Source organism: Ipomoea nil, unplaced genomic scaffold (assembly GCF_001879475.1).
Source record: "Ipomoea nil cultivar Tokyo-kokei standard unplaced genomic scaffold, Asagao_1.1 scaffold0688, whole genome shotgun sequence".
NCBI classification, from domain to species: Eukaryota; Viridiplantae; Streptophyta; class Magnoliopsida; order Solanales; family Convolvulaceae; genus Ipomoea; species Ipomoea nil.
This window is the reverse complement of record NW_017617116.1, coordinates 6,756,611-6,776,271: the sequence shown is the minus strand read 5'-3', so window position 1 is coordinate 6,776,271 and position 19,661 is coordinate 6,756,611. Positions and strand designations below refer to the sequence as shown.

The following is a 19,661-nucleotide window of genomic DNA, read 5'->3' as shown; positions in this document are numbered from 1 at the left end:
ATTACATTGATTTATTCTTAATTGTATTTCATCTATATTATAATTTTCACAATACGAATAATAACTAAGATAATTACATTTGGAAAGCAAATTTCAAATTTTGTATGTGTAAATTTAAACTCTAATTGAACACATTTTTTATATGATTATATAATATATAGTTATTTTATTTTTCATAAGTATATTTTTTATATGATTATATAATATATATAGCTATTTTATTTTTTAAATGTTATGCTTTTTTTTTATATATAATAAAAGTGTGGCATTAATTGTAGCATTAATTATTTTTCAAACCATATAGCTTTATTATATAAAGGATATTATTGGAGAATATAACATATGGTTGTGCAGCCATTAATGTGAATTTTGTTTGTGTTAGTGAGGGAAGGAGGTATCTCACTCCTATTTTGGATGAATTGTCATTTCAAATTGAGATGAGCCTTATATATATTATCCATATAATTTATTCATATATCATCTTCATTTACCTACATAAATATTTGTGTTAAGGCTTCAAGAATCAAGTTCACCATCTTGCCGTTGAAACGTGACGATGATTGTCCCGCAAATATAAGAAAATAGAATTATGCCTCCTCACAATAGATCGATAATATGTTGTATTTAATTTTTATTGATAAAAAAATTATTTTCTTTGACCACCACCTAAAAATTCAATTATATATAATATAACGGCCCTTAGGGTTGGGGTTCAGCCTTTTGAAAGAATTATATATGATAACAATACAATATAATTATAAAATTTTAACATCATATTTAACTACAATACACTTTATATTTATAATTAAATATAAATATGTATATATATATATATATATATATATATATATATATATATATATATATATATATATATATATATATATATATATATTAGTGATTCCTAAGTGGTGATGTTAGTGCTTCCTAGTAAAATACCACAAGTAGGATTGAAGCACACACATATGACCCAAAAAAAAAAAAAAAAAAAATCAAAGAAGATGAGAGTTGAGCAAAGAGATAGAGATGATATGATGAAGTGGTGTCAAAGTTTTGGGTGCAAGAGCAAGATTGACAGTTTGAGCATCAATCAACATTATATTATATTGTGTATTGTGTATTGTGTATGAACATCACTCATTCTAAGCTTTTTCAGGCCATGGTGGTGACTTAGGGACAGGTCACATCTCCAAGAGAAGGAAACATCCCTAACCCTAGCTGTGCCCTTGCCTAGTCAACATCCCCCCTAACCCCATTCTTTCTTGTTTCTTTCTAACCTCCTTACATACTATCTTTTTTCCCCATATTATTATCAACCCATAATTTCACTTCCTAACCCCTCCCAATTAAGTCATAGTTTATTTATTTTTAGTAATATTAATTATATGTATTCTCATTTTTTTTACTTTAATTTTACTTTCTGTTGACGTGTTATTCTCAGATTGAATTAAATCAAAAAGTGAATTGCAGTTTTCGTTCCTTTCATTTTCTTCATGTAATAAAATTAAGATATGTGAAAAAAATTATCCTGAAAAAAGCGACTGAATTAGTGGAGCATGACTCTTGTACTTGAAGGTTACAAGTTTTATTTTTTTCGACAATTTCTTAGTCGAGTTCGTCGTACGTGGTCTTTCTAGTGTAGTTTTCCTCCCATGTGTGGCTTGTGGATGGAATAATAAAAATTATGTGTTGAAAGTTTGTTTTACTTTTTGAAAGAATACTTGTCATTTTCATTTTTTTTTAAATAAAAATACCCCCTAAATATATGCACACATACACACTATTTATCCATATTTTATATTCGAGAGTCAATATCATCGCATCAACACTACAATACAAGAGCCCCTTTCTCTTTCTCATTCATTTTTTTTATTTTATTTTTTTATTTCCCTGTTTAGGATAAATATGAACTTGTAAAAAATAATATAATTATTAGACACCAAGTGACCTAAGCTATTAAAATTGGTAATAGGGAAAAATGTGTATTTTTCCCTATTTTTAACCACAAACTATATATATATACACATATTAATTATATATCATTGATTATTTAAGTTCCATGATATCAAAAGTTATAAATTAAATTATATCCCAACTTTGCAAGATAATTGCAAATTTAATTTGGTCATTCAACCAACAAATTAAAATCATTAATTAGACATCATTATAATATTTACAAGATACTTCATAATAGTCTTGCATTATTATAACGTTAATTGATTTTGCTCTCATCTTGTAGAACTCTAATAGCATAACAATTATGTTTTTTAAGAGATCAAAGTTGTAACAATCTTACAAAATAATAAATATAATTTGCGACTTTTGATCATTTGAAGGTAGAAGCTAGGCTAAAAAACCTAATTATATATAATTAAGGGACCAAATTAATTTTTTTATAATAAAAACTTTAATTAGAAAGATAACTTAGCTTGGTTATATGGGGAAAGTGGAATTTTTTACAATGTTTATTTTGGAATTAGAAAATGGGGGACATTTTATGATGCACTAAAAAAGGGATATGTACATTCTTTTGGGAACAGGTCAATGAAGGAAGTAATATATATGCATCATTACGGTAGTTTAAATACCTAATTGATGTGAAATATCAAATATATATACATCTCTACCCAAAAAAAAAAAAAAACAAAAAAAAACAAAACAAAACAAAAAAAAAACAAAAAAAAAAACAAACAAACAAACAAACAAAACAAAACAAAACAAAACAAAAACAAAACAAAAAAACAAAAAAAAAAACAATCAAAAAAAAAAAAAAACAAAAACAGAAACAAAAAAAAATACCGCACTATAAAGTCAAATATTGTTTCAAAAGTTTTGCCACTTCAACAGGAAGCAACATAACCAAACTCAATAGTTTGAGATAGTTAATAAGCTGAGTTGGAGGAAGGTTAGAGGGCCGGGTCTAGCGTATATTATGTTATTGAAACGTAGCTTTAACTGTTACACAAGTATAAGAAAATAAATTTATTCATTCACTACTAATTATAGCTTTTGAAAAATGTTTAATATTAACAATTAGTATCAAAGCTGGTCAGACGATTTCTCCTGCAATAATACGATGGAGAGTGATTTTAATTTATTTTTATTTTTGGTTTCTTTCTCGATCTGGATGCTGACTTAGCTTGCATGATGATATGATATGATGTGGTATAGTTTTCTGCATGCAAATTAAAATTATTACTAAATTAACCAAATTGACTTTTATCAAAATATTATTCATTTAGTTTTTTTTTTCTTGAAACAATATTACAATAAAACTAATTTATTCATGCTCAATGAATATATCCAATATAATTACCATTAATTATACACTTAAAAATTTTAAACAGATACTTAGAAGGCCAAGTTTATTATCTTATCATCGAAATATGACACTGGAAGTTAAGTAAGTATATATAAATTAAATTAAGAAATAAAGTTCTGTCTTAATTAGTTGCTAGCTAGTTCTTGTTAGACGAAGGGATATATTATTATAAAAATATCAGGGAATTGAAGATCGGTATGAAAAGAAAGGTATTTTTACCGGCCAAGAATGTGCACCTGTTTTCTCAAAAATGAACATACAAAATGTTCCACTAACTAGTCATATATATCCACTGCTGACTTTATAAAATAAAATAAAATAAAATTCTTAACTACCCTTTTATGGCCTGGGAGACATGTTACATCAACTACAATTACGATGTTATTTAATGAAAATTAATTTAAGTTTATCACTAATAATAATAACAATAATAATAATAATCTAAGTTTAGTGTGTGTGGCCCACAATATGCAAATCATGGGGGGAATCTTCACCACAATAATATTATTCCTAATGTTGGTTGAAGTTGGGACAATGGATCCCATGGTGGGGGCTGATTAAAACACTCATTTGCTTAGAATTAATGTCTATCCCGTCGCCAAGCACTTTATGCCCAGATGACACCTATGTGGCTCACCTTGAAGGGAGGTCACAGGATTGAATCTCGGTAATGGAATATTGAAAGTATAGAACAGGTTCAATATATAGATGCTCTGAAAATTTTTGGCAACATTAAAAATTGCCTAGCTACAATGCCAAAAAGAGTAATGTTACATGTAATTTCATTTTTTGCCCCTGGTTAACGCGACATTTCAATTCTTCTATCATATAGGTGTTGTTGCATCTTCAGATCGTAATTGCGGTTATGGTACCTCCAAGCATTGAGCTTATTTGGCTATTTTATTTGCTTCACATGACAAAAAGAGAGATCGCAGGTTATCATTTTTGTTCATTTTTCCTTTCTTCGATAAAATTTTAACATACCTAACCTAACGAAATTTTTACTCCCTCCAACTATAATACTTTTTTACTATCAAGATACGCAAAAAAACTATAGTATTTTTAGCGCAGACGTAATTTTATTTCCTTATACTTGCGTAACAATCAATCAATGTCACAATGACAGAATGCTGGACTCGATTCTCCAAACCTCTACCCCATCCAACATTTACCTACCAAAAAATTAAAGGCATATATATATATATATATCACCATCAATATAAATATATTGGGGTATTACAAAGTAGCTACAATTAAGCCAATAAATTAATTAATCATCTTAATTAACATGAATGGACCTAGCTAGATACAAACGCGGTTTGGGAGTAAAATAATATAATGTATAGAAAAAGGTGGTGATGAAGCGCAGCTAAGCTGGGGTAGCTTCCAATACAAGTTGTAGTCATAAGTGACGAAAACACTAAGCTAAGGTAGCTAGCAGCTGAAAGTTGATGGTGACAAAATTGGGAAATCTCCATATTGGGATTGTTGGTTAAAAAGCTGATAGGAAAAGATCATTTTGGCATTTTTATAATAAGAGATAAGGTACATGATGAATCACTTGTTTTCTGTGTAGAATCCCTTAAAATATGATCGTTGATTAGGTTTAGTTAGTCGTTATTGTACATTATATTGACACCCAATGATCATTAGTTGGAAAGTTACTTGCTCCATGCACTGCACTTTTTTTTTTGTCCATTAATTATTTTTTGTTATATATGCTTGAAGATATATATATATATATATATATATATATATATATATATATATATATATATATATATATATATATATATATATATATGTGTGTGTGTGTGTGTGTGTGTGTGTGTGTATGTGTATACAACTATACACAATCTCACATGGTGAGGTTAGGTTGAACTTTAAAATGTATTCATATATAAATTAAATCTTGGCGTATTTTAATTTTTTTAAAAATTTACGATATGTTTAATTTGGATTCATCAAACTTAATACAAGCATAACTTTGATTTACGAGAAAATTTATAACCGCTATCCGAAGGCCGAAGGGCACCTTTAGCTGACAAAAGACCACAAGAAAGTAAATCAGCCTAAATTATCCATAATTGACTGGCTCAAACCAAGAAGACTAATAGGCTGTTCTAATGAGAAATCGAACTTGGACCTTATGATTACCAAACCAACTTGGTTGGAGTTGTGCTCAATAAAAGCATAACTCCTTCATAAGCTCGGAGTGTCCGTTTGGACAATGAACATAAAAGAATCCACCAAACTGTGTGCTAAAAGTGGACCCTCCAGCACTTACCAGCCAATGGTGCATCATACCTTTAATAGGATCAAGTCGTATACAAAAAGTATAACTAATATCGAATGCACAATTTTATTTATTATACTTGCATGACAACAAGTGTCAGGTTTTAATGGTAGAATGTTGCACTAGCCATCTAAGCCTCCACCCAATAAACTTTACTTTTGTTTGAAAATTTGCTGACAACCATGTTTTTTGTTGTAAAGATTTTTTATCATGAGTAGTCTGAAATCTAGCTACACTTCTATGACAACTAACCTATATTTTGGTGGACGGTATTTTAATTTCAACCACTTCAATGGGTGGTCGATAATATTGATGAACATTTTGACCAATCTCAAAGTGGTGGTAAACGTCATTAAATTTCTGATTTCATACCCTAAATTTCTGATCAATTTTGCGTGGTAAAAAATCTTGTGTTTTCCAGTTGTGTTACACTGACTTGGATTCATATTAAGAGATATTTTTGACTCATCAACCATTAGGACCAAAACATCATTATCTATATATGTTGATGTATAGTACAATATTAGACTTGTGGGCTGTGTCTGATCATTATTGTTGCTAAGTACCTTGTGATTTAATGACAGTTATTTTTCATAAGAAAGGTTTCAGGTTCTAAGGTCAACATTATATTTTCTAAGTTTGACTCCGTTTGCTTCTTAGTTTCAGCCTATCAGTATTCCTTTGCCAGTTAGGGTTACTAGGGGCGGGGAAAATCAAAGTAATAGTCTAATAGAAGAGGATATGGTTGGCGCTAAGCTTTCAATTTTCCATGAACTACAAGAAACAAAAACTATATTTGCACATACTACATACGTTGTATATATCCACCTATATCTTCAACCAACTAATTAACATACGTTGTACAATGACCACAAACATTAAACATTATGGTCCAAACAATTACTACAGAAAGCTGTTTGATTGCATAATATATATATAATTGGCAGCCGAATTGCATATATGCCAGATCGCTGCTAGTCGTGGTCCTCATTAGGTCTTCAGTCCATTTTCAAATATATGACTGAATCTGGATGTAGCTGTACAGATTGGATCCAACCTACTGGAATTTATTGAATTGATGATAATTTAATTCAATTTTGTGAAGGGAATTAAAAAAAGAAATTATTTAACACACTATTGGGTACAAGTTTGAACATTCATTCTCCCATCACATTCAATCGGTGCCCAGAATTGAATTCAGATGGACAAGTTTTGAAAGAACATTCCAATTCGTAGCTGAGGACAATAATGATATATCTATCTTTTTGGTGGAATTAAACGATGAGGTTTACGGGGAACAGAATAGGGTTATCGACTCCCTTGAGAAATTGTCGGTCATTCATGATCGTGGCCGGTTTAAAGGTGATTGAAGAGGGGAGATGATCAAAACCCTAGGGTTGGAGGGTCTCTTATTGTGTGCCCTTCATTCTTCTTGTCATCTTATTGTGGGGTGTTCTTCCCCTGCCCTCTTTCTCTCTCCCATGAAAAAATTGTTGGGCAACGGTTTAGAGAGTCGAGTACAGTATTCTGTCATAGAATGTGACACAGACTACAATGTAAGTATAAGAAAATAAAGTTGTGTCTTCATTATTAGGTATAACTTTGGGTGTAACGCTTGATTCTGACAAAAATGGTAATTACAGTAAATTTTTTTATTTTTTTTGGGTTTAATTTGTGAGTTTTTCAGCACCCCTATCGAAGCTCGTTTTAGTCTATCATTCATTAAATCCAACAAATTCATCCGTCGCACATACATGCACAGAGAAGGAAATAAAATTGGGTCTTCTTCGATCACTACTAGGTATAACTTTTGGTGCAGTGGCAAACGCTTGATTCTGACAAAAATGACATGCACAGAGAAGGAAATAAAGTTGGGTCTTCTTCGATCACTACTAGGTATAACTTTTGGTGCAGTGGTATGGTAAACGCTTGATTCTGACAAAAATGATAATTATAGTAACTTTTTTTTTGGTTTAATTTGTGAGTTTTTCAGCACCCCGGCCTAACGAATTGAAGCTCGTTTTAGTCTATCATTCAATCCAACAAAATCATCAGTCTCACCTACATGCACAGAGAAGGAAATAAATTAAAATTGGACCTTCACTACTAATGCAGTGGTAAACGCTTGATTCTGGCAAAAATGATAATTGTAGTGACTTTTTTTGTTTAATTTGTGAGTTTTTCAGCACCCCTAGCGAACTGAAGTTCGTCTTAGTCTATCATTCATTAAATCCAACAAAATCATTAGTCTCACATACGTGCACAGAGAAGACAACATCTATATATATATATATATAACTAGTCATATATGCTTGATGAGCTCATACAATGTACAAGATGAGACTCAAAACTAAAACTCGTTTGCATTTATTACCATACCATGCTGGAAGTAGGCAATTGTTTTTGAGGTCGGAAACTTTAATATATATGCATATATGGGATATATATATCTTATGTATGCCAGCATATATAGGTAGCTAGCCCAATAATTAAAAGTTTTTGATTAATTGATTTCATGGATCCTGTGGTTGTAGTCCAATTCTCATGGTTTGCTCCATGTGAGTTTCATGTCCAACATTATCATCTTCAGCTGCTTAGCCTAAGGTTAGTTGGTCGGGGACCCTAAGGTTTCATTTTCTTGACTTTATTATCTCATTATTATGAAGTGGTTGGCATGCATGCATGAATGTTTGCCCTTTCATTTAACACCCATTAATTAATAACAAAATACCCATCAAACTACAGGTAGTGTTAATTATTTCATTTCAATGTAGACCAAAGAAATTATGTCCACTACAACAATAATCTCAACATGTTACCAAGAAACTATCTATTTACTCAGAGTTTGCGGAGTATTACACAAGAGTAATGTTTACATGCATACCCTCGAGTAATGATATGATTGTGGGTTTCTCGGGTCATCTAAAAAAAAAAAAATACTGGCCAATAACACTAACACTTATGTAATATCCTGAAGTGAAAGTCAAATTTAAAACTTTGTACTGAAACAACAAACTTATATATGAACTTGACTAAATCAATGTTGTCTATTATATTGATTAGTTTACTAAATCAAATCCTACTTACTCTAGCACTTATTGAATGTTATTCTTTAATACCCTGAATTGACTAAACACATGATAAAAGATCTTTTTACATATTTTCACTAATAATTTAAACTTGTTGCAAATGTAGAACAAGTACTTCAATAATTGAGATTATTATTAATTGTTATCACTATGAATTAACAAAAGAAGTGGATGTTATGACTTATGAATGTGTAAATGGGTAAATTATTGTATGGACCATAGTCCACACAATGTTATGTGAACCATAACAAAAAGTATATTTTTAATATACTAAATGTACATTATTTTTGTACTGAATGTACATTATAAAATATAATGTACACTCAGAACAAAAATAATGTATATCCCCTGTCTACAATATACATTATTTTTATATTGAATGTACATTATTTTTGTACTGAATATACATTATTTTATAGTAGACAAAATATGGTCCACACAACTTGTGTGGACCATGGTCCATACAATAATGATTGGTGTAAATGGAGTCAAGAATGAGAAAGATGAGGCCCGGCCCAATACACCCATTGGTGTTTGAAGCTCAGATGTGTCAATCCAGCCTGCCAGTAGGGCCCAATATCACATTTTGGGCCCACTGTCACTAAGGCTACCACTCGTGTGCTTGCAAATTTTGACCCTATTTTTGTGCTACTCCTCATCTCTGGGCAAATTATTCCGTGAACTCGAGTCTAAAGATACACAATTTATATATTAAATATTCACAATATATCTTTTAAAATTTCATTATTTGTGATGCCGATATATTGTATTTATTAAAAATTTAGAAACACAATTTATATTCTAAAAATTCAGAATTCTAATACCAAAAATGCACAATTTAAGACCAGTTAGGTAGACTTTGGTCTATGGTATAACAACTGATCTACCTGACTCCCTCCTCTAGCCGGCACACCTCTCCTATGACATGACTGATGTTACATAAATTAATTTTTTTTAAATAATTTCATGTAGATCAATTGCCCGACTTATAATAATAGAATTACTCAATTCACGAGTAGTCAATGAATATATATTCTTTTTTTTTTCTTCTGAGGTGGCATTATAAGTGTTTTAGTTGGATATATATATTTTGCATGATTGGCTGGTGGGGTTGGATGCTTGTGTTGTATATCTTTTGTAATGGGTGGGTTTGGTTGAGAGTTAAATGGGGGTGGGGTGGGGGTGGGTGGGGATATGGGTTGGGGGGGGGGGGGGGGTATGTGTAGAGAGATTGGTCCGACAAATAAAATCTGAAGTTATGGTAGATGAAGAATGTCACAGCTATGGTGGAGCCTTTTTGTTGTGGACAAAAGGTTTCCACACTTCCTCAAGAGTAGTTTTTTTTTTTTTTTTTCTAAAAATTATTTCCAAGATATTTTTTTAAATCTGTACTCCGTATTTTTGATACAACGAAAAAAAAAAAAAAAACGAAAAGAACTATATGAAGCATAATAAGATCACATAATTACAATCAGGAGCGAGTAAAGATTACTCAAATGAGTATTGAACACATAAAAGCTCAGGTATAAATCTCCATAATTCATTATCATCTAATCAGCACACATATTAATTAGCCTCACGATAGACATGTTGTGTGTGTATATATATATATATATATATATATATATATATATATATATATATATATATATATATGCTAGTGCTATATCTATCATGTTGTATATTTGTATCTTTTAAAGCATAACATTTTTGAAATGTCATTGTTAGAAGTTAAACTAAAGTTATTTTATTTATGTGGAAAAGAATCACTATACTACATCAATAATTTTGTTAATGAGTATTTATCCATATTCAAAATGAAAATAGTAGTTAATCTTACTTAGACTTCGTTGCAATTCTTAAGTTATTTGTATTAAAAAAAATCATTATTGAAATGAAAAGAATATTAATATAAATTTTGTGGACGAGATCCGAACCGGATATGAGTTAGTCTCACAAATCACAATGACAAGGATACCAAGTTTGGGGCAAATTATGCCCTGGAAACGTGTTCACCGTGAATGGTGAACACAAGGCCAAACGACGTCATTTTTAGGCAAAAATAAAAATAAAAAAATTCGCGGATGTGGAGTTAACGGTGCGCGTTGATCAAATTATGAATTTTCTGTTATGAGATTATGAATTTTCATAAAATTCATAATCTCATAACAGAAAATTCATAATCTCATGGTTCCAAAGTGAATGCGTAGGCATGGTTCCAAAGTGAATGTGCAGGCATGGATTCATAATTTATGAATGTCCGTGATTTCGGACGGGAATGTGTAGGCATGGTTCCAAAGTGAATGTGCAAGCATGAATTCATAATTTATGAATGTCCGAAATCATTGTTCACCTCAAATTAAAGTGAAACCGCAAAATGTGAAAATGAAGAAGAAAAGTCACGCAATTAATTAAGAAAAAAAAAAGATAATGGTGTACTAACACCGTTAGAACCGTGTTCACCATGAATGGTGAACACGGTTCCATGGCATAACGCTCCCAAGTTTGGTATACAAAAAATAATATTAATATAAATTCTTTCATTTTTGTTTTCATGGTAAAAATATAAATTACAAAATTATATGAGATGATGATGATGATGATGATATAAATATGAATTAGCATGTCTTCTTTTTTTTTTTTTCAATATTTTGAAATAAAATGGTTTTTTCATATTGATTTACTATGTGAAAAATAAATTATAATTATTGAAACTTATTTTAAAGTATAGTCTTAAATTTGAAACTTATTTAATACATTATGAGTTTATAATGGAATTTGAATGATTTTGAGGTACCTCTATCAAGAGTAGTGCAGGCTGTGCAGCTTATGTTGATGACGGTTCCTCAACCTAAGAATAATATTTATTATTCGAGAATCGAGATCATTAAATCAGGTTCCTTTTATCTTGATCTAAAAAAAATAATAATAATAACTATCAAAGATCATTAAACTGAGTTTTCTTATCCTAATTTAATAAAAATAAAAAAAAATTACGGATTATTATTAAGGTGTAACTTTAGATCGAATTATAAAATAATGCTATTATTAATAATATATATACGGAGTATACCGAACGAGGGTGGCACCGACGAGCAATGGGTGTAGGGTGCATGATTAAAGGTATTTTTGGGCCGACTGTCTCAATTTTTATAAGGCTGCCCTCTTTTTTAATATTAAACTAATCAACTGAAAATTTTATAATATCAAATAGGGAAAAATAGCACTTTTTTCGCCCAGACTTATATACATATAGCATTTTTTTCTCTTGAATTATTTAGTTAAGCATATACCCCCTCAATTATTTTAAAAGTTGCGGTTTTATCTCCTGATATATTAATGACATTTTATTTATTTTTCTTCTCCAACAAATTATTGCGTATACGTAGGGATGACCACGGTTCGTTTCAAACTAAATCGGACACTATAGCAATCGAATTAAAAGTTTCCGATTATGATTCAAATCCAGAACCCAATATTTGGATTTCAGTTTATTAAAATTATGAATCAAAAAAACTGGATCCTGAACCCTGAACTGGCGATTTCGAATCCGGTTCGCGATTTTAATAAACTCTAAATATCGGATTTTAATTCTAAATTATAATTGAAATATTTCGATTTGGTTGCTATATATAGTGCCGGTTTGGTTTGAACAAAATTGTGGTCATAATTTGTTGGAGAATGAAGAAAAATAAATGAAATATTTATAATAAGGGTAAATATGTTTAACATTTCAGGGGGAAGAACAGTCACTTAAATAATTCAGGGAAAAAAATATTATAAATGTATAATTCAGGGAGAAATAGTGTTATTTCCCCTATCAAATATTATTGATGTTGATACTAATAGTATTTAATGTCTCCATTTTTAAATGTCAAAAGTGGATATAGATACCTGGAAGGATAGAACATAATTATCTCACCTAAAGATCACGAATTCAATTATTGTCAACACATTCTCACTTCTCAGATGAGTCTATCGTGCATAATGATCTTTTTAGTGTGATTTACCTGTTATGTATGATTTGCGAGTAATTACATATAATGAAGTTTACAAAAAATTAACATTTTTATAAATAAAAAATTATATTTACGAAAATGTTACTGTCTTTTTATATTTATAGTTATAGTCACAATATGTTTTTGATATTGTGGAATTATTCTGTATTATTATATGGCCTACATGCATAGGGAGAATAAAAAAATTTTGCTAATGACCAGGAATCGAGTTTCACTAGCGCCAGTGTGGGAGCTACCTCTCAAAGTGAGGGGACTCTTTGTGCGCAGTAAGCAAAGGTCTAGCTTCTGTAGTTCATGTTCAGTTGAGTTACCATGATTTACATCCTCCCAAATGCTCTGTCGGGTCGGAATGTGTGAGGTCCTTAGGGTTGGGGTTCAACATTTTGGAAGAATGAAGAATTTTTGCTTAATTAATTAGCTAGGAAGGCATTTCAACTTTAAAAAAAAAAAAAAAAAAAAAAAAAAAAAAAAAAAAAAAAAAAAAAACTAGGAAGGTGCCTAGCAAGTAAACAACAAAAGTGGGGGGAACATATTGTTTGGGAATTTGAAGAAAAAGAGAATAATAATCATCAATACGCGTAGAATATATAAACTAAAAACATAAAAATTAATTTTCCCATTGTAATGATTCGTTTAGATCATTTAGGCTGAAAGAAAAAAATTAAGAATATTAAAAATAGTCTGAAAAAGGTGGCCGAGTGAATGGAGTATGATTCCGCTATTAGAAGATTATATGTTCGATTATTACCAACACTATCTCTATCAAGCATGTCACATAAAGTCTTTATAGCATGATTTACGTATTTTGTGAGATATTATGCAAGAACGAGATTTACTAAATGCATACCTTTTGGATAATAGTTGCGAATTTCTCTCGTCACTCAAAAGAAAAAAGAATAATTGAAAAAAAAAACAATATATAATTCGGAGCAGTTAGTGATTATACCGTTAATGCAACTACAATGTCCTAGGCTTTTTTCCAACTCAAGTAAGAGTTATATTTTGTTGAGCGACTCACAACAAATCTGAATTAATCTCATATTGACGTGGATACTGAATGATAAATGAAAAAAAATAAATTAAATCAAAATAAAAAAACGAAAAAAAATGGAACATGTAATGATTAGTGCTAGGCTGCTTAATTATATTATCGTGTCTTTTGGTAAGCAATATTCATTGAATTCAATTATGTATATATTAAAGAAGCAATTAATAAATAAATAAACACACAAATAGATAAATAAATACATACATAAAGTTATTTATTTATTTTCATAGCATTCATGCATCTATTGATTCCATTCCTGTCTGCTTCTTGTTGGAGCACTTTTTTTTTCTCTCTCTCTCATTTTTGTTAATGTTTATAAATAATTAATTTAGTATAGATAATTCTCATTAGTATTGTTACATATTAGATTTAATGTATATATTTTTAATATTTGTAAATAATTAAATTTTATAGAAGATTTAGATTAAGATTTTGTTAGGTAAATGCATGTATTTATTATATTTTTTATAATATGATAAAAACAAGTAGCTTGTAACTCAATGACACTTCTATCGTTCTCCCAAATAGGATACTACATTGTAATAGAATCAGTAATACTAAAAAAATGATATGATACAAACCATTTGCAATTAAAGAAATTGGATTAACGGCTCTAATTAAGGATATACATAAGAATACAAACCATTACAAAGACAAAATGTATTGAACCCTTGAGCTTAGTTCATTCATGCATGAAAGTAAATTGAAGGGTGGTGCATGTACTGTTTTAACAATGAAGATGAAAGATTCAATGTCTTTTGTATTAAAAAAGAAAGAAAAAACGATTATTAAATGAAATGTTTTTTTGTTCTCATGAACTGATCCTTAATTAACGGCTCTAATTAAGGATATACATAAGAATATTAAAAAACAGGGCAGTTTTTAAAATGTTGAACTTGCACATAATAAGAAAAATATATAATGAATAATTTCTCTACATTGGTAAACGGATTGTTAATGTAATTTGAACCTTGTAAAATATGTATCATGATATTAAAAAGTTTTGGATAGACTTTTTCTCGAGTAAGAATCAAATTTTACAAGTTGTAATTTGAGCCAAATCTAAATTAATCTTACAAATGTGAGGATACTAGGTCTCGTATGCCAAAACAAAATGTTTTTATTGAGTTAACCACCAAAGCTCTGGCACAACTTAATAATTATAGCGCTGTAGTTATTATTCATGTTTTATTGGGTTAGATTCAATAATAAGTTTTGATATATGGTCCTATTTGGTAAATGGCTGTTAGGTTTTGGCTGATTGAGTTAATTAGAGGATATAATTAATTGATAACATTAACTGATTGTAGAAAGATGTTTGGTAAATTAGTTGTTAGCTGATAGCTTTTATGTATAATTTCTTTTCTCAAAAAACTAATTGAAAAAGTTGTTTTGAGTAGCTTTTTGAATTTTAACATTTTGGAGTTACAAAAAGCTAATTAACCAAGCACTTATATTGATTTTTTTAACCAAGTCAAACAACTAATAGTGGTCAAATAAGTCAACATTAACATATAGGCTAACTATTTTACCAAACAGGACCATAGTCATTCGACCTCAAGACATTTGGCATCTTCGGGTCACTCAACTTTGTGAGTCATTTGATCCTTTACCAATGAATCAAATCTAATCATTTCATAATCCTAAGGCCAATCGAGTCTAAGCCCTTAATCGAGATGACGATTCCAAAATTATTAGTTATAACTTCTTATTGCCTTTTGCTCCAAGGGCACAACTATCCAATAACTATCATATTCAAGTGTTTAGTTTACATTAACTTAATTATAATCGTTAGATTTTTTTGACATATATAAATACCCATCTTTATTAAACTAAAAAGTAAAAATGATTCACACATTATCCATACTTGAATACACTTGAACTCCCAAATCAGTCCAAGTGATTTGAGTTGTTTTTCTTTTTTTTTTTTTTTTTGGGTGCATTTGGAGCCCTCAAAGAACGTTAGCTGATTCTTAGAACCGACCTATTACTGGCGTCAGCTTCAAGCATGGTGTTCAACTCCATTGGAGGTGAGTCCAGGACGATGGTCCCCCAACCAATATTCTGCCCAAAGTTTGCTAGCCAGTCCGCACATTGCCCATTGAGTTGTTAGTTTATACTAAAACTAACAAATATATAAATTTTAACATTGACATTGTATATGAGAATCAAACACACACCATATACTCTGATCTATGGAGTATTGAAAAATTAAGATTAAACAAATAATCTTATATTTTTAAGATTTAGGTGACAAGAAAAAAGTAAGACAAAAGAAAGAAAGAAACTAAAGGGAAAAAATGACACACAAAAACGTCAAAATCAACACGCACATGTGCATACTTTTTGTGTCCGTGATGAATAATAATGGACATAACAATATATGGTTGTAAGCTCTCATCCACCAAAATGTGACATGTGATGTGTCCGTGCCACCTTGTAATTATCCGCCCAAAAAATAAAAATAATTTCTTTGCCCAAAATCTTAGTCCCAAAAACCATTATACCATACATTGCCCATACCCCAACACCCTTTCATGTGGTCCCTCTCCCACCATGAAAATTGCACCTTGAACTTTGTTAATGTGGGTATATATACAATAAATATACCTAAATTCAGGATAACATTAATTAAATTAGTCATGTTATTGGCTTAATTAGTAACCATAATGTTTTAAAATTATCTTTTTGTGTGAGCAATCTATTAACATTTTTAATTGATTTGAATTGACTATCTATTGACAATCTGAGCTAGTTTGTTTCCGAAAGGTTTGAATCTTCAACTCCAAAGGTCTCCATACCCAGGCATGATAGAGCATATAGAAGAAGAGTTTCAGTTTCTACTTTTGCTTCTGAAGTCAGATTGGAGGATGTAAATCATGGTAACTCAGATGAATACATCAGTTGCGCTATTGCGCACAATTCAAGGAGTCCCCCTCACTTTGAGAGGTTGTTCCCACACTGCCGCTAATGAGACTCAATCCCGGGTCATTGTTCTCAAATTTCATCACGGTGACCAATTGAGCTGTCCATACGAGCCAATCTGAGCTGGTTTACTTCATTGGTTTGAGTCAGCCAACTATGAACAATCTATGCTAGTTTACTTTATTGTAATCATTTGCTGGCCAACTATAAGAAACATGAGTTGATTTACCTCATTGTGATCATTTATCGGTTAAGATTACAAGTCATGATTTCCGAATGCATACACTCGAGCAGTGATACTCCACTTATAAAACTTAATTATGTTTTTTTTTTTTTTTTAGTACTACTGACTCTATTACAATGCAGTATCTGTTTATAACCACTTTTTCAACTTATTGAAACACAAAAAGTCAATATTACCTCATCGAACTCACAACCTCCCCATATAAGGGAGTAACTTAATTATGTTTTTAAAAATTGAGAATAAAAATTCATCCTAATTAGGAGAGGTGAAATCTAGTGGAGTCGAGATTTTGACCGTTCTGCCCATTTGGTCTTCAAAGTCTTCCCATATGGGCAGCTGAGCCTTGTCCCATTTTTGTCTCCCAAAAGTGGGAGCAATTCCTTCAAAGCTGCCCCTCGTGCTACCGACAGCATAGCTTGACTTTATCCCGAATTCATGCATCTTTGGCAAGAAAATTAAAGCCCCGAAATTATAATAAAAATTTTGAATTAAAAGAAAAAATAATCAAATAATTGAGCCAGCAGGCCTTGGTTCAACTCCTCTATCCCTTTATTTAACACACCATTCACTGCTTGCATCAAACCCACTTTTTTTTCTTCCCTCTCTTCATATCAAGAAACTCACATCCATCTATCTATCAATCAATCAATCTTGAGCAGGAAAACCAATCAAAGTTCTCATCTTTTTCAAGTTCCTTTGAGATTGTTGCAAACTTTAAGGTTTGGTTCCAAGAATCCATCAGAGAAGATAGCCATGGAAGGTGTTGTGGCTCATGAGAGTGATCTGAATCTCAAGGCAACTGAGCTTAGACTGGGGTTGCCTGGAACAGAAGAGTGTGAGAAAGAAATGGTTTCAAGTGCCAAGAACAAGAACAAAAGAGCCCTTCCTGAATCAGACTGTGATGAAGAAGACTGTGAATCCAAAGCCAATTCTGATGCCAAAGCCTCTCCTGTTGCCAAGTAAGTTCACAGATAACAGATCAAATTATGGTTTGGAATGAAGAAAGATTGACTAATGTGCTGAGATTTTGATTTGATTTGTTGCAGGGCACAGATTGTGGGATGGCCACCAGTGAGATCTTACAGGAAGAACAGCCTGCAAGTGAAAAAAGCAGATGCATCTGAGAGTGGGATGTATGTGAAAGTGAGCATGGATGGAGCCCCTTATCTCAGAAAGATTGACCTCAAGGTCTACAATGGCTACCCAGAGCTTCTAAAAGCACTGGAAGCCATGTTTAAACTCTCCATAGGTCAATACTCTGAGAGGGAAGGCTATAAGGGCTCAGAATTTGCTCCTGCTTATGAAGACAAAGATGGTGACTTGATGCTTGTTGGAGATGTTCCCTGGGAGTAAGTCCTCTCCTCCAACCTAGACTAATCCAATCTAATCTAATCTCTGTTGAGCATATAGCCATTAATATGCAATCCAACTATTCAATTTGGTATCAAACCTATGTCAAAGGTCATGGTTCGAATCTCAGCGCCACCCATAAGCGACTATGGTCGTGTCATATAACCATTAAAATCCCAATTAGATCATTCTAAACTTAACTGTTCTAATTGGTTTTGGTCTGGGAATTGCAGGATGTTCTTGTCATCATGCAAGAGGCTGAGAATAATGAAGGGATCAGAGACAAGAGGGTTGGGTTGTGGCAACTGAAAAGTACCCACAATTATGAGCAAAGCTATCAGGAAAAGAGTGGAATATTCAAGATTCTGTCTCAGGCAGGCAAGCTTGGGTTGTCGGAAGATGACAAGAATCTCAGCCTAGTAGTTTTGGAAATCTTTTTGTAACATCAAAAAACACAGTTTCCCAGATTGGACTTCAGCCCAGAAGTTCATCCAGAAGAAACCAGTTCCTGTGATGTTATTCGTTTACTTCATTTCATTCTTTTCTTTTTATTATGTAAATTAATGTGTTATTATCAGGAAAAAAAAAAACCATGGTGGTTTTCAAGATTCCTGTGATGTTCTTGTTTCTGTTTTTTGGAATAATGCCATCGAGCATACAGAGAAATATATACAGTGTTTGCTCTTGAAGCAGTTGTACAAAGAAACATCGATCACATCTTCTAATAGCGACTATGAACGTGAACTTTCTGGTAAATCAAAAGAGAAAAGAAATAAAGATTGGATGATTTGAAAGGATGATGTTTTAAATAAGTTATAATGTACGTAAATCGTGTAACCTGTCACCTTTAATCTTGATCTAGTTTGTTCTTTTGCATCATGTATTGATATTTGCATTATGTGAGATGATATTAATTTGATAGAATTTCGATCAGACCTATTCAAGACAACTCTTTCAAAAACATCATTTCATATTTAAACGACTTAAATCAACTTTTTTTTTTTTTTTTTTTTTTTTTTTTAATGGTGATCAGTAACAAGATTATTATTAAAGAGAGTATCTCTCCCCATTTTAGGTTTATATGATATTTGTCTATGTATAGTTCAACTAATTGATCAATCTAAAAAAGTTATCAGTAATAATTAAGTTAATAGTACGGAGTACATGTCTAGCACGGTCGATTACTTTGACTCTGATACCAAATAAAAGGATGTGTATTGTCTCAATTAAAAACCTAAAATTAACCAGCTTGGTTGGCGTGTGAGTGGCTGTGCACTCTTGCCCTTTAAGAAAGGTCGGGAGTTCAAACCCACTCTTGTATGGAAAAATCAATCTAGCCAGGACATGCTAATTAGTCTCAGGACACCT

General features: G+C 31.2%; 1 protein-coding gene across 1 annotated transcript; it reads left to right on the top strand.

The window, feature by feature from the left end:
* The first annotated feature begins 17,505 nt into the window (after positions 1–17,505).
* LOC109176286 (auxin-responsive protein IAA4-like) lies at positions 17,506–18,995 on the top strand. The gene is made up of 3 exons (XM_019325752.1): positions 17,506–17,902; positions 17,990–18,292; positions 18,527–18,995. Exons 1-3 carry the CDS (start codon positions 17,697–17,699, stop codon positions 18,600–18,602), a joined length of 585 nt encoding a protein of 194 aa, XP_019181297.1. The 5' UTR covers positions 17,506–17,696; the 3' UTR covers positions 18,603–18,995.
* The last annotated feature ends 666 nt before the right edge of the window (positions 18,996–19,661 follow it).

Excerpts from the sequence above, each read along its gene's own strand:
- LOC109176286 (XM_019325752.1), top strand. The coding sequence starts at position 17,697 with ATGGAAGGTGTTGTGGCTCATGAGAGTGATCTGAATCTCAAGGCAACT. Across the intron at positions 17,903-17,989 it reads AAAGCCTCTCCTGTTGCCAA|GGCACAGATTGTGGGATGGC; the intron begins GTAAGTTCACAG and ends GATTTGTTGCAG. Across the intron at positions 18,293-18,526 it reads GTTGGAGATGTTCCCTGGGA|GATGTTCTTGTCATCATGCA; the intron begins GTAAGTCCTCTC and ends TGGGAATTGCAG.